Source organism: Coccinella septempunctata, chromosome 1, assembly GCF_907165205.1.
Source record: "Coccinella septempunctata chromosome 1, icCocSept1.1, whole genome shotgun sequence".
Classification (NCBI taxonomy): Eukaryota; Metazoa; Arthropoda; class Insecta; order Coleoptera; family Coccinellidae; genus Coccinella; species Coccinella septempunctata.
The window spans coordinates 40,300,910-40,317,438 of record NC_058189.1 but is presented as its reverse complement, the minus strand read 5'-3'; the positions used below and the strand labels follow the sequence as shown (position 1 = coordinate 40,317,438).

Below are 16,529 nucleotides of genomic sequence, written 5' to 3'. Positions count from 1 at the left end.
TCGGAGGTGACAGCGATATATATGAGGTGAGAGCGTTAAACGAGTTACTATTTTGGAGGTGGTATTAACACTTTATAACTATATATATATATATATATATATATATATATATATATATATATATATATATATATATATATATATATATATATATATATAGAAAATCTGAGCAAATATGGAGATCTGGCGTTCCAATTGAAAGAGCTACACAAATTGAAATCTGTCAGCGTACTCCCTCTGATAATATCAACGAATGGGTTGGTTGAGAAACACCTGGTCGAGAATACCGAGCGACTTGGATTAAACAGGAAACTGGTTTCACATGCGCAGAAGCAGGTCATCCTTCAAACCGTACGGATAGTGAGGAAGTTCCTGCAGAGTTCATAGCGAGTTGCTGGCTGCCTTGGCGATTCGTCCGGCAGGTAGTGAATGGATCTCCCGAAAGTAAACGGTGAAAAAAAAAAAAAAAAAAAAAAAAAAAAAATATATATATATATCTATATGCAGCGGGACGTATGGGGACCGAATATATATAACGTATGGACCGTATATATTCATATACATTTTGATTTGGAGGTGTACATTACTATTCATTTGTCTATGTATATTGTGGAAAAGAAATTATATCGATAGATTTGTTCGACCGCATATACAGACCCAAAACGGTATACTCGACCGACTTTTCAGTCCAAAAGTGACGTTGTCAGACCCGGCTCCGGGTCTGGTAACGTTCGACCATAGAATCGTTATAAGGGGGGTTAGGGGATGCTAGGGGTGAATTTTCAGATGGGTCTGAAAAGTCGGTTATACTCGTTATTATATACAGAAAACTTCAGGGTTTGTCCAGTGCGAGGGCGCTTCGAGCGACATGAACTTGATGTATATAATCCGCATAGTTGACCGACGCATCTAGTCCGAAAATTTGGCAACGCTGCAGTTGAAGAGCTTGAGAATTTATTTTGTCATCTTTTCGATTTATACACCTCAAATGTACTATAAGAAAACTTATACGATCCCGGTATGATGAACAGTCGTCATGAGAAATATTCAATGACAATATTTTGAATTGAATTGAAGTGGTGTTATTGGATTCTTTTCGTATACGAACTATAATAGCACACGTATGGAAACTTATACAAGCCCGATAAATGAAGTGAGTCGACCTAATTTCAGGAGCACTGGCACGTTTAGGATCCTAGGCACAAAAATTGTATTTTCACCACACCCTACTTGACCCTCTGCCGTGTTTACGAATTTACGAATTTCCTGAACATCATTGTAGTTATATTTGGTTGACTTGACAGGAGCTCTTTTCCAGAAATTTTTCAGAAGATCAATATACAAAAGCAATTGAGATTTTTTACTCCTAACACAGTGATAAAAAGGTTTTTTTCAGTATGAAGTCTTTATATTCTTGAAAAACTATTCTTGAAAACTCTATCTCTGGTAGTATTCTTCAGCAACTTCATTTTTGTTTGAATCATAAAGATGAAATATTGGAAATTACCCGAGTATCCCGAACTAACAATTGGAAATTTTCAGTTCAGGAGGTAGAAGGGTATTCCCCAGTCAAATTTTCAATTTAATCATTTATAAAAATACACATAAAAATCATTATCAAATCAGAGGACTTTCAGTTACACGATTGGTTTTCGCCTATAGGTACAAGCTAATTTACAGAGTGATGTGATACCTAATATAAGTTTAATATAGATATTTGAATTAGCTTGAGCTGAAATGAACAGATGATATAATATACCAAAATAAATAAAAACACCTAAAAATTGTCTCTCACCAACTTATTCTACAAGAACTACCGGTTTCGGGATGACTAATCTCATCCCATCTTCAGGTTCCAACACCAGAAACGCTGTTATAAGCCTCTGGACTTTAAAAACCTACTGGGATGTCAATAATTCTGGAAAAAACCATAGTGATTTTTCAAATTTTGACATTTAAATTGACATTTTCTGGAACTCATCTATGTCTTGAAATTTTTACTTCTCGTAACTAGTAAATTATTTCGCAACTGTTGCGATAAACTGAAATTAAATACCTTCAGTGATGACTGAGACGATTTAAAAGGAATCTGCGAGGAACGTTTGACTATTGACGGCAGAGGGTAGAGTAGGGTAAAGTTGAAATTAATTTTTTTTTTGGCGAAGATCCTGACTTCATCGGACGTTTATAGCTTTTTGGACGTGTGATAATCTAGTTTGCATACGAAAAGAATTCAATAACACCACTCAGATTCTATTCAAAATATTGTGATAACTTTTTCTTTGAAGGTGTTCCAGACATAAAAATCCAAAAGCGTAAGGTCGGGGCTTCTTGTTGGCCATCTTGCCGGACTGTACCTTCCAATCCATTGCACCCCAAAATATTGATTTATTTAGTGCCGTACATTCCGGCTATTATGAGCTGGGCAGCCATTTATTTGAAACCAGACATTTTCTCCAATATGTCTGTCAAGATGCTTTGGATCAATCGGATCGGGAAATATTACTCGTCCGAAAAGTTCACCTCTCATGACTGCCAACCACACGTTGACCCTCAACCCATGTATGGAAAAGAGAAAACTCCCATGCGACCATGGTTTCTCATTTTCAACATGAGTTGAGGGTCAACGTAAGATGACCACAAAGAGGCTCCGACCTTACGCCTTTGGATTTTTATGCCTGGAACACCTTGAAAGAAAAAGTTTATTAAATTAGCGTTCAGACTCGAGAGGTCCTGATCGAAAGAATAACATTGTGTTGTGCTGAAATGCGTCAGAAACTTCGCAGGGTTGCAGATTCACTACAAAAACGATGTATAAAATGTATTGAACAAGGCGGTGGCATTTCGAGCAATTATTACGAGTATAAGTACTAGTAGTAATTTGTTTTCTTTACATGTTTTCATAAAATCTATATCATTAAAATTCAGTTTATTCATTTGGGTTATTCGATTTTGCAGATAAATTCATGATTTCCATGTGATAAATTTTAATATTCAATCATTCAATCAAATTAAGGTTTGGAATGTGTCGAGTTTTTCGTTGTTATCTTGTTAGCCATTATATTCATATGTTAACACTTTCTCGTTAACCGTATATTTCACAACTGGAACCGTCTCCCTGAATGCGTAGTGCGATCGACCTCGGTAAACGGTTTCAAAAACAGTTATGACAGGTAGAAGTCCTCTCTGTGAGGAACTGTGGTGTTATATCTAATTTTTTTTTCTTTTTTGTATATGATATTTAAGTTTTGTATTTTTCGCTTTCATTTTCGTTTATCCACACAGTTTATGTATGCATGTATGTAATCTATAACCTTTGAGTTTATAGGTTTGTCCTCTACTGGAAACAATTATGTAATAAATAAATATAATGGAAGAAGACTAGCAGCAAGAATAAAAGCTTATATGTGATTCGGAAGCAATCTGAATGGGGTATTTTTTGTTGAAAAGAAAACATATCCATAATTAATAATTTTTCATTGATAAAACCATTGGAAAAATAGGCTTAATTTTGTTCACTTCAGAATCGTGATATTCATCCCATCCCCTTACCAAGGGATACACACGAATTCTCATCATGTAGCAGATTTATTGCTGTTTCCAGATATGTGGTCAAATTTAATTAGGCTACGAGATAACTGTAGTGTGATTGATACCATTAGAAAAACTTGGAATATTTCGTGAAATCAACAAAAGATTATATTAAAGAATAACCGATAACATTTCAATTATGTGTTATATGACATTTTTCGTTCCAAATCACTTGTATGATCTCATCATGAAGTTTGGCCCTTTTAAAAGTGGACACGCTGTATAAACCAGTAATCAATTAGATTTCAACCTTGACAGTCGAAAATTAATTTTTCAACAGTATTCAATTGCAAAAAGCAGTATACAAGAGTTTTCTCTACACATGCAGTATGTAGAATGTTTAGAACTTGGAGATAATATTCAACCTTGAATTTTTCAAATTATATGGCCAATCACAAACCTTTTTTGTATATGAGAATCTGCAGTGATGATGATGCTCAGTTCACTGAATATCATGCGTTTAATACTCCAGAGATCGAATGATATCATCGTGTGAAATCAGAAGAAATACTACCGAGTTATTCGAAAGAATACGAAGGTCTACGAGACAGAGAGTTGATGCATATATTTTAGCGAGAGGTACTCATTTTGAACATTTATTATAGTTTTGCGTTATTGTATCTGAAATAAAATGAAAAGTACTGTTGTCAATTATGCTTATTAATCGAAAGAAATATTGATTTTTTGAATTAAAATATTACGGATATAATTTTCTTCCGGAAATTAGTAATTTAACCTTCAGAAAGATTCATAAAACATCTTTATCTCCCGTCATAGACATACAATATCTCAGAATATTCATTCTATGGAACACTTTTACGACGAAATGGAATGAACAGTAATCAGAACTGATTGTAACTTTATATATCTTCCGCATAGACTTATAATACATGGACTCACTGTCACGTGACTTTTCAGTAGATCGAGAGGTTGTGTGCATTAAAGAGAGAAGAGCTTATGCGTTCTAATCGAATAAGAAAGAGATGAACTGATTCCGTGTGGGCAATGTCAAAATCATATGATGGCTATAAACGCAGACGTTGACCACAAGGTGTTCATACGTTGAGTATTATTCACATTATATTTATTCTTGAATGAAACTCACATAATTTTTATATTTTCCATTTCGAAGTAATGTTAAGGAATTCCTGTTTGCCTTCTCGGAAGCTTGTTGAACATTTATTTTGGAAAATTTTTACAATTTTCGCAGACTTTGCCCACAAGGTGTTGATACGTTGATTATTATTCTCATTACATCTATTTTTGACTAAAACTCACATATTTTTTGACATCATTGATTTCGAAGGAATGCTATGGAATTCCTGTGTGTCTTCTCGGAAGCTTGTTTAAAATTTATTGAAGAAAATTTTCGCATAAACTTGTGTTCTATAACCTTTTGACAGCTTGACCACAAACTCTCCATCTTATTCAACCTAACGACTTCTCTCTCACAGGCGGAGTCCATGTTATTTTAAGTCTATGATCTTCCGAGAAAGTATCGACTGTATCGAAACTTTGCAGGCGATTTTTTCCTCCCGAATCGAATAGAAATCCGCAAGAGAATTTTGGTTTTTGAATATCTATCCCACGCAAACAATTTTTGAAGGAAAATCATAAAGGGTTGTTATGTTCAACACTTTACAATGAAGTTATGAGATCTAAAAAATTGTGTGAGTAATAATATATACTTAGTGCTTCATATTATGTATTGTTTATGACTCAGTGTTTTTTAGAACCCGTAAAAAAATCAAAAACTATAAACTCGGCATCGCCTTCCAAAGGCTGTATCTTTGATGGGAGGTCCATTTCAAAAAAAATTTATAGGAACTACTCCTGCTTATTTTCATCGAGGAATCATCTCCATTAGTCCTTCGCATTTGTATAATATTAACTTTCCACAAAATATTTCTCCTGGCATGCCACAGGGCATAAAAATCGGAGAAATACATTTTCAAAGTATGGAGTGGCCTGGACAATACCTATCCAATTTAATGAATTGGTCCAGGATGCCCAACTGGGAACCATGACCTTATAGATTACCAGATCTGAACCTTCTATACAATTCTTTGTGGGTAAAATTGAAGGAGGTTTATGAGGAGGATATCCAGACGACGAGAAACCAATTGAATGCATTCAATTGAATGATGAATTTTTGTGATCTATTAAGAAACAATGGCAAAATGGATCGGAAGGCTTTATCTCATCGGAGAATTCAACGTGACAGATGTGTTTCGGTTCTCATTTCGCAAAACTTTCAAAATAATATTAACGGAATTTGAACGTAAGTAATCAATTTTCTCATTTTTGTTTGTGTTATTTCATTTCAGTCTTTCGCATTAATGAATGATTGTACCTATCGAGGAAAGCTATTACGATTATTCTGGTCGTTTTAAAGTTTGTTTTGGAATATTTCACATCTCATACCTATTCATTGACGCGATATTTATAGGAATGAATTAGATTTTTCTGTTTTTTATTTCAATTTGGAAAATACATTAGAGGAGGAATTCTGGGCTTGGCACGGACTTCTTGGAAAGTGACACAATTATTTTCAATTCGACATACAGGATGATATGATGAAACTGAACACGTTGAATTAGGTGTGATGAGTCTGGCTCTGGAATATTAAAATAATTCATATTTCGCTCTCTAGATCTCAATTTTTGTAAACAGTGTTTCAATAAATTTTGTTGATTTTTGTCTCATTTTTATGATAGTTGGAGTACTTGCATGAATTTCAGGAACCCCCTTGTAGGTTTCAGAAGGAAGCTAAAAATTATTTTTCATATTTTATTAAAATCATTTTATGTATACAGCCTCTCAAGGTTATGTTATTAATGGATCAAAATTTAGGAAGAATCTGTTAAAGAGGAATTTGCTTAATGAGAATATTGAGACAAACTTCTTTCTCAACAAACTCACACATATATGAATTTCTACCGTAACACCTACTTTTTCGCGTCATTTTATACATCGAAATTGTCGCCTCCAGTCCCGTCAAACTGGCAACAGCGCCGGGATCGTGAACGTTGGCCATATTTACCGCTGGAGTATATGTGGGATTGCAAAGTTGGTGCAATGTCTCGGGTTTGGAAAATATTATCGATTATGCTACTTTTTTAAATGAAGGAATTCTTTTCCCCTCTAAGTGTGCCTAAGGAGTTATAATTCTCATTAACGTTATTTCATCATATATACTCGAAGAAAACATTCGGATCATGTGGGTCTCAGGTCGCCTGAGAAACGTATCGGGACTGGAAACGTCTATTGGACAAATATATATATTTCTGTTCTGTATATGTTGCGTAACATATGGGGACCGACAGAAGTATATGCAGCGATACTTATTGGGACCGTATTGTGGGGAATGGCGTAGTAAAATAAACATAGCCCAAAAGATAATTACTGGGACCTCGTTGTGACCTTGTCATTATCGATTAAAATTCTGCAGTGGTATTCATGTTGAATTCAAGTTTTTATTGAACTAGAGAAAACTTGGATATAGAAAATTAGTTCAGATTGCAATTTAAAATTTCCTCAAGACAATTTGATTGAAATAAATGAAGAACTTATATCTGTATATTTGAATTTCAAATAATCGAGCATATGGAAAAAAGAAAAAAATTGTTTTTGTTTTAATGAACGAAAAAAATTTCACCGCCTCCGCGATAACCGAAATGGTTTCCATACCATTTGTTTTGGAAAACGAACGTAAAACACAGAATGTATTTCTTATTGAGAAATGCTTTTTTCGTAGTGATAACTTTATGTCCATATTCAATAATATTTTGGAGAGAATATTCGGATGTATGCTATACATTACCATTCATTTGACTATGTATATTGTTGAAACGAAATTATATCGATATTTCTGTTCTGTATATGTTGCGTAACATATGGGGATCGATAGAGGAATATGCAGCGATACTTATTGGGACCGTATTGTGGGGAAAGGCGTAGTAAAATAAACATAGCCAAAAAGATAATTACTGGGACCTAGTTGTGACCTTGTCATTATCGATTAAATTTCTGCAGTTATATTAATGTTGAATTCAAGTTTTTATTGAACCAGAGACAACTTGGATATAGAATATCAGTTCAGATTGCAATTTAAAATTTCCTCAAGACAATTTGATTGACATAAATGAAGAACTTATATCTGTTTATTTGAATTCCAAATGATCGAGCATATGGAAAAAAAATTTTTTTTGTTTTAATGAATGACAAAAATTTCACCGCCTCCGAGATAACCCAAATGGTCTCCATACCATTTGTTTCGAAAAACGAATGTAAAACACAGAATGTATTTCTTGTTGAAAAATGCTTTTTTCGTAGTGATAACTTTATATCCATATTCAATAATATTTTGGAGAGAATATTCGGAAATATGCTATACATTATCATTCATTCGACTATGTATATTGTTGAAACGAAATTATATCGATATTTCTGTTCTGTATATGTTGCGTAACATATGGGGATCGACAGAAGTATATGCAGCGATACTTATTGAGACCGTATTGTGGGGAATGGCGTAGTAAAATAAACATAGCCCAAAAGATAATTACTGGGACCTAGTTGTGACCTTGTCATTATCGATTAAAATTATGCAGTTGTATCCATGTTGACTTCAAGTTTTTATTGCACCAGAAACAACTTGGATATAGATCAGTTCGGATTCCAATTTAAAATTTCCTCAAGACAATTTGATTAACATAAATGAAGAACTCATATCTAAATATTCGAATTTCAAATGATCGGGCATATGATGGAAAAAAAATTTGATTTTGTTTTAATGAATGAAAAAAATTTCACCGCCTCCGAGATTACCGAAATGATCTCCATACCATTTGTTTCGGAAAACGAATGTAAAATGCAGAATGTATTTCTTGTTAAAAAATGCCTTTTTCGTAGTGATCACCTTTTGTCCATATTCAATAATATTTTGGAGAGAATATTCGGATGTATGCTATACATTACTATTCATTTGACTATGTATATTGTTGAAACGAAAAGATATTCTGATTTGGTAAGAATTCTACCGATGTGACGATTATTGAAGTCATTCAGAAATGCGAAATACATAACAAAATTATAATATTTTTTTAGTTGTTTTTATTGAACTAGGTAAATAGTATTGTCTTATTAATCATTATCAAAAGAATATATCTATATACAGAGAGATTAATTGGGAAATGCGGATAGATGGAGGAAACCGAAATGCTCCTAAATAACCCATATTTCATATGCATATTTCTATCATTCTTCATTACCAATATGCAGGCTGATTTATCGATTTCCCTAATTTTTTCAATTAATCATAATTTATGAACCACCCTACACATTTTTGTAATATTTGTTCGGAGTGTTGTCGATCAGCATAATGAGAAAGCCGTATTCCAGGTCTGGCCTCAAAAAAATATGATTATATTTATATGATAATTACATTTATAGTCTGAAGACCCAGTATGTCAATATTTTATAATATCATTTACAAAATTGGAAAGAGCCGAAAAAATGGGTAAAACTCAATTTGAATTTCCGAATACAACTTTCCCACTAGTTAGCTTCAGTCGAATGAAGAAGTTTCGAAAATATGGTAGCATAAAATTTAAAACAATATTTTTTTTCTCATATAGTTCTTCTCCAGGTTGAACCAATAATCTTATTCACCTAATTTCTGGACCTCTTAAAAAAAAGAGAGGGCATGTATTTGGGACAAATTTATTAATATCAATGGCTAAAGTTTCAAACACTTTGTGTATTGTGTATTGATGTGAATTAATTTTCACATCAGGCCACTTTTGAAGATAAATATAAAATTGAGGAAAATTGCTCAGTCACAGTAGCATAACATTCTTAAAAAAAAATAACGTCGCTGCAACAAATCTACATTTCAAAATTTGGAGGTTAAATATGATAATTTCTCAAGCCTTCTGATGTTTTCTTGATGATAGAAATAAAATAAAGCATGTATACATACTGTTTGATTCAGTTAATAATTCTTACTAGGTTCAATATCCAATACTGTAATAATAATAAACCTCAAGTTATTATGCAGTAAATGGATCAATACGAACGGAATGCTGTATTTTATTATTACTTTTAGCGAGACGCAAATAAAAAAAATCTGATTTCCTGTTTTGTTCATCCTTCAAAATGTAGATACATTTTTTAGTGTGGACTATGTGGGTATATTTCGTACGGATTGAACATAATTCTTATTTTCTATTTTTTTTCGATGTAGTGCAATGAACAAAAATGTGTCAATTTAGGGACGTATGGGATAGTTTTTATCTTGGTAATTTTCCATTTCGAGTTCATTCAGAACATCTGGTCTACCGAAATCGGCAGGGATACCAAGGCGGCAAACACAAAAGATAGAGGTGGAGATTTGTGAGCAATAAACTAGAAAGGGAAGCGGATATCAACTCATTAGAGATGAAGGAAGAGAATAATTATATTGCTCCTCTCTCAATGTTCCAATATGCTTGTCGAAATATGCATTTCGACGACACTTTTTCCGATTTACAAATAACGTAGGAATAAAATTATTAGTAGGATCATATTTTTCCAATTTTATCATATAATTGACATCTGAATCAATTCTGATTTTGAAGAAGTATAACTGAAATCCCCATAGCGTTTTGAGTTTTGCAAACACAAAAAATATCGAACAAATACATATTAACTTTGAGTATTCAACACAATGAATTGATGTTACTCAAACTGCAAATTGAATACCTCAATAATAAGGGCGAATATTCTGGATTTTTTTTATCGTTTGCAATAAGAAACGATGCCAAGAATCATGATGTACCTACACTAACGTGATTTTTCTTCAGTGAATCAATTGAACACATGAATTTCTTCAATATTTAGCTCAATTTTCATTACAGTACATCTAGAAGAAAAATGAAAATAAAATTGAATTGAGAGTTATTAATCAATTAATCCACAATAAATGTTCAGTTGTGCATAAAAAATTAAAAATGCTACTGAAAATAATGTTGAAAATAATTGAATACAATAACTAGATATCTTTGGCAGGCAGACATTTTTGAAAAACCGGTAACGGGATGCTTTCCGACACATCTGCGACTAAAAAACTGCGTTGAAAAATACAAGGTGTCCCAGTTTATAAAGAAGACTCTCCTACATATCTTTGAAATTTTAAGGATCCGTTACGAAAAATAAAAGTTACTGAAAAAAACGTATTGGAGTTTTTCGAATATCTCCAACAAAAACCAAAATATGGCGAAATATTTGAAACGGTGAGATATATTTTCCAGAAACGCCTTGTACCTCGAGAACGAATCAATATATGATCTGCTTTCTGATATCTAATTATCTCGATGAAAGAGATCGGGGATACTTGGAGATTTTTCCTCTAGGCCTTATAGTTCTTGAGATGCTCTCCAGTTAACCTCGAATTTGGGACACCCTGTACTTCTATTGTGAACTGAAAATGAGTTGAAAAGTGCAGAAAATTTTTTTTCCTTAGCAACTTTGTAAATACAATATGTGATACTGTATATCAATTTTCATTACGAATTAGGATCATCATATGTTATGATATATGACTTCAAAGCCATTTGAGGCAAAATTCATTTATCTGTAGGGAAATTACTGCCTTCTCATTAGGCATTCTTTGCATTCGTTCGTAGCCATAATCACCAAAAACCATTGATCTAGGGTACCCATAAATGTGCGAGCAATATAAAATCTGTGATACTCCATTGAATTCCTATAGAGAATAAAGGCACATTGATGAGTCAGGAACCATAATGATTAAAATGCTACAGATATACAGATTTTCGACAAAATGTGGATACAATTCATGGATAAGACGAAAAAATATTTGTAGTTTCAACAACCTAATATAGAAAATGATTTTGATTTCGATATTTCATCCGATATAATTAAATTTTTATTTCTACTTAAGACTGGAACACAGGTATATTCTTTAAGAATTCCTCGAGGAATTCCATATAGAACAAACGAATGGAGTAATTGATTCATCGAAATCATTTGAGAAATGAGTCTTAAATATTTAATTCATCTGAATTTTCTTGAAATTTATTTTTCCCAAATTACAGTTTTCGAAAAATATTCAAAATTTGGTTTGTCAAATTATGCAACGCCTTTCTGTTCACAAGGATCTTACTTATGGGTCGTTTATGGTATATAATCTTTATGATCTTTTGAAATATGGAATGCAAAAAAAACGTGTTTGCCATTTAGGTACTACTTACAGCCACATTCAGTAGGAGGGGTGAGGGATGGTCCTCGAGCTGTTTGATATTTTTGAAAAAGTATTTGAAGAGTTTTTACGCCTGCGACAGTACAGTTCTAGTATTTTTTCGGTGACGGTTAAATATTCTTGCAACGACAAAAAAAAATAATCATCATGTTCGCCTTAATACTGTTTTTAGATGGTGTTTATCACATTTGTAAACAGAAATAAGTGAAAAAATTGGTTGGGAACAAAAATGTGAGTGCGTTATGGACGTTTTGAGGCGGAACTAATTGCGGAAAGCAGTAAGTATATAATTTTCATAATTTTTTATTCTTGATTATACTTGAGATAATTTCAGATAATAGGAAGGAGCTTTTAACTCTGAAGCAGAAGTTAGAGGCTGAAGAAAAAAATTCATCTGAATCTACATCAAGTAGGTTTACTGCTGAAATCAAACATTATACCGATTTTTCTTCTTAATCATCGAGATGAATAATTTCTTTTTCTCGTTGTTGTATAAATAAAATGAAATTGAATATTTTTTCATTTTTCAGAAAAGACAGTGAATAGTGAACTCATAGTCATTTCAAGCAAAGATGATGAAAAATCCAATCAAAGACAAGGTAATTATGAAAAACTCATATCCTATGTTTGTATCTTGATGTTTATATAAAATTCGTTATCATTTACAAAAGACGATTTGGAAATATTCAATGATGAAAATTTAATCAGGAATCCCGGGACAGCCATTGTATTTGAAGGTAGGAATTGAATATTAATCCATCATTGATTTTAAATAGATGCAATTGCAGTAATGCAACAAAAATCAAGAATCTTTCAACCGAATATATTGAAAAATTTATTTTTTACCGCTCACCGATGATATAGATATAGCAGACTTTTTTACCCAACGAGATAGAGGAAAATGAATGTGCCATTCATTTCGTCTTTTTTCGAGAAACTAATAATGCCATCAACTGCATTCCTCCATCTTCCTTTGTTTTCCAATACATTTTTATCGGAACGGTACACCCGACGGAAAAAAATAGTATGTTTTTGTGTACGGGGTGGGCAAAATTGGTGATACCTGAACTACAACTTTTTTACCCAACGAAATAGAAGAAGATGAATGTGCCATTCATGACGTCTTTTTTCGAGAAACTAATAATGCCATCGACTGCATTCTTCTATATTCTTTTGTTTTAGAGTTATAGGGCAAAATTTAAATTTGGGCGATTTTAACTTTGATCATTATCTCCGTTCCTGTTTGTGCTAGGATGTTGAAATGAAAACATCATACAGACACTTTTTTGATAGCAATCCAGTGGCGTTCTTTGATTTTTTCCAACAGGTATATTTGCTGAGCTATAATATCGTTGTGTTGTTTCTTATGGAAACAGTCGTTTAAAGAAAGAATCGCTATTTTTTTTTCCGTGTTTCCGCCCCCAGATTCGTTCAGATATCATGAAAAATATAGTATGTGAATTTTAAATGATTGAGTATTAAGTGAGCTGAATCACAGAATGATATGTCTCTACGCATGGTCCAATTATAACTTTGTGTTTGAATACTAGATTCAATCCTCCATGGTTTGATCTCGGTTTAAAACATTTAGTCATTACGTAATCAACCGAATGTTAGGTATTTCAAACAGTTGGCAGATAAGTTCGCTGTGTTTGGTTCTTTCAAAAGCCACGTTCGAGGAAATATTCGTTTAGATATTATAAAAAATAGAGTTTGTATCTATGTTAAATTTAAAATGAAGAGTATTATGTAGGCTGAATTATAGATAGAGATCAAACCATGGAGGATTGAATCAAGTATTCAATCGTAAAATAATAATTAAACCATGCCTAGAGACATATTATTCTGCGATTCAGCCTACTCAATCATTTAAAATTCACATACAAACTATATTTTTCATAATATCTGAACGAATCTGAGGGCGATGTTTGATATATTCCTGAAACGGGAAAAAAACGGCGATTCTTTCTAGATCATTTTAAACGACTATTTCCATAAGAGAAAACACAACTTGATGTTATAGCTAGGCAAATATAGCTTTCGGAAAAAATCATAGTACGCCACTGGATTGCTATGAAAAAGTGTCTGTATAATGTTTTCATTTCAACATCCTAGTACAAACAGGAACGGAGATAATGACCAAAGTTGAAATCGCCCAAATTTCAATTTTGGCCTATAAATCTAAAACAAAAGGAGATAGAGGAATGCAGTTGATGGCATTATTAGTTTCTCGAAAAAAGACGACATAAATGGCACATTCATTTTATAGATTAGAACTATTTATTCCGGACAATATTATTCAGACTTAGAAACTCACATACGATTAAAATGACCTCATTTTTTTAGCTTGATAGACTGCATATCTCAAAAACAATAATGTATGAATATAACTGGTATTTTGTTTAAATTCCTGAAGATAATATTTTACAGCTCCGTCCCCTAATGTCAAATGCCGTAGGATGCGTTGGTCTGAAGAAGAGAAACGAATAGCTTCAGAAGGCTTCAAAGAATACATTATGAATAATACATTGCCATCATTCCAAAAAATGCACGAGGTCATGAATACAAATCCAGGTGTATTTCAAAGAAGTGTTGCCACTATTAAAACCTGGGTCAAAAATGAAAAGCTGAAAAAATCAAGAGAGGGAATCAAATAATGGGATATCCAATATTTTGACTATATATGTATGATATCAAATTATGTTTTTATTTTTTCTCTATATATGTTATTATTCTAACGTGTGTCGTATTAATAGGTATGTATTTTATATATATATATATATTAAAAATTATTTCACCAACTCCTGAATTTTCATTCACAAAATTTTTTCAATAAATTTGAGTATTTTTCTTATATGTTGTATAAGTTTGCCTATATTCTCATGTGAATTGAATTGAATTCGTTGCAACATGGTAAATTAGAATTATTTTCAATTGCTCATCAACTAATATGATGAGTTTCATTTCAGTTTTGCATTTTTACCATATTTTCACACTTTTTGTAAGAATATGTAGCTATAAAATACAACTTATCAGTCGACCAAATCAATGAGCTATCCACAATTATATCATAGAGGAATTCATAATGAAATGGAACATTCAAATTTATATACACTGGTCCTAATAATTACCGTTGTATCTATTTTTGAAACGGTCCTGATATGTACCGATAGACTAACGAAAACTTATGGGGACCGGTCCCAATAAGTACCGCTGCATCTAAAAACATATGGGGACCGGTCCAATAAGTACCGAAGGTCCCCATATGTACCGCGCGATCTCCGAAACGGTCCCCATATGTACCGCTGTACATAGATATATATATATATATATATATATATATATATATATATATATATATATATATATATAAAATATAATATAAATAAATAAATAAAAATAAAAAAAATAAAAATAAAAATAAATAAAATATAATATAAATAATAATATAAAGGCAAATTGTCTTTCCGCAGTGAAAACTCTGCTGGCTCTTAGCTGATACAGCTCGGGCCATCATAGATGTAAACACCACTACTAGTGTATATATATATATATATATATATATATATATATATATATATATATATATATATATATATATATATATATATATATATATATATATATATATATATAGTTATAAAGTGTTAATACCACCTCCAAAATAGTAACTCGTTTAACGCTCTCACCTCATATATATCGCTGTCACCTCCGAAATCGGAGGTGACAACGTTTTGCCTTGTTTTTTAGCTTGTTAGATTCAGGAGGCTTCAGGGACCAACATATCAAAAAATCGTTTTGAGGTCACAACGCACCCCGTTTATGTACTGAACAATCTTTTAGTTCAAGTGTATATCACTGGCGCTAGTGTGCTGAGCTGTATATCGAAGAATTGCTCTGGAAGACTCTTTGGTCGTTACCACCTCCGAAAATGGCAACGTTGTACTGTGCAAGCAGATGTAGACAGGCGGAATATCAGTATACGGAGGAATTAAGTAAAGAGAGGCGCAGCGCGTTTTCTCCTCCATTATTGCAAGCCAGGCGGCATATCTCAACGATTTTTTATCGCATTCCTTTGTAGGGGAAAGAATCACGTGAAAGAGAACCAATCTTGGCTCTCTCGAATGGGATTATGACTGTTTATATTTCATCGTGCGTATATCTATGCATCCGTTGAACTTCTTTCATTTCAAGCTAACACTATAATTCTGAATTTGGCGAACTATTTCATTACCTATCTGAAAACGAATCGATTTGAGTCTTGTCCATAATGATATTTCTTCTCTCTATGGAAATGATCCATATAGATAATACTACCTATTAGTATAACGAATAATCAGTATTGTTACATTGCATATAATAAAATAACCTGTTCAGAGAAAAACATTTTTTGGATAAGAAAATTCAGATGTTAATGGTGATGAATATTCAAGGACAATGAGCCAATCCGAAAATTTTCATTTCAGAATCAGGAGAAAAAAATGCTACAAATTTCACAATACCACAGAAATGAACAACGTCGGCTAAACCGAATGTTGGACATTGTGTGATTTCAAATGGAACGCTCTTTATATTTTTCTTGAATCAGATTTCTCAATGATTTTGAGGAATCCTTTGCTCAGAAACATCTCTTTTATTATCGATTATGTTTAAATATTTGATTTTCCCGAAAATT

General features: G+C 32.5%; 2 protein-coding genes across 2 annotated transcripts in view; one reads left to right on the top strand and one right to left on the bottom strand.

Annotated features, from left to right (window-relative positions):
- The window catches only part of LOC123306659, a 255,047-nt gene that overhangs the window by 217,242 nt on the left and 21,276 nt on the right, over positions 1–16,529 (bottom strand). The window lies entirely within an intron of this gene.
- Positions 7,269–14,595, top strand: LOC123306634. The gene is made up of 3 exons (XM_044888729.1): positions 7,269–7,302; positions 12,385–12,453; positions 14,285–14,595. The coding sequence occupies exons 1-3, from the start codon at positions 7,269–7,271 to the stop codon at positions 14,509–14,511; spliced, it is 330 nt and encodes a 109-aa protein (XP_044744664.1). The 3' UTR covers positions 14,512–14,595.

What these genes read in the sequence shown, in the direction of transcription:
- LOC123306634 (XM_044888729.1), top strand. Translation starts at nt 7,269, where the DNA reads ATGGTTTCCATACCATTTGTTTTGGAAAACGAAC. An exon ending in ATTTGTTTTGGAAAACGAAC is followed by an intron (nt 7,303 to 12,384) that starts GTAAAACACAGA and finishes TTCATTTTTCAG; the next exon opens with AAAAGACAGTGAATAGTGAA. An exon ending in AAAATCCAATCAAAGACAAG is followed by an intron (nt 12,454 to 14,284) that starts GTAATTATGAAA and finishes AATATTTTACAG; the next exon opens with CTCCGTCCCCTAATGTCAAA.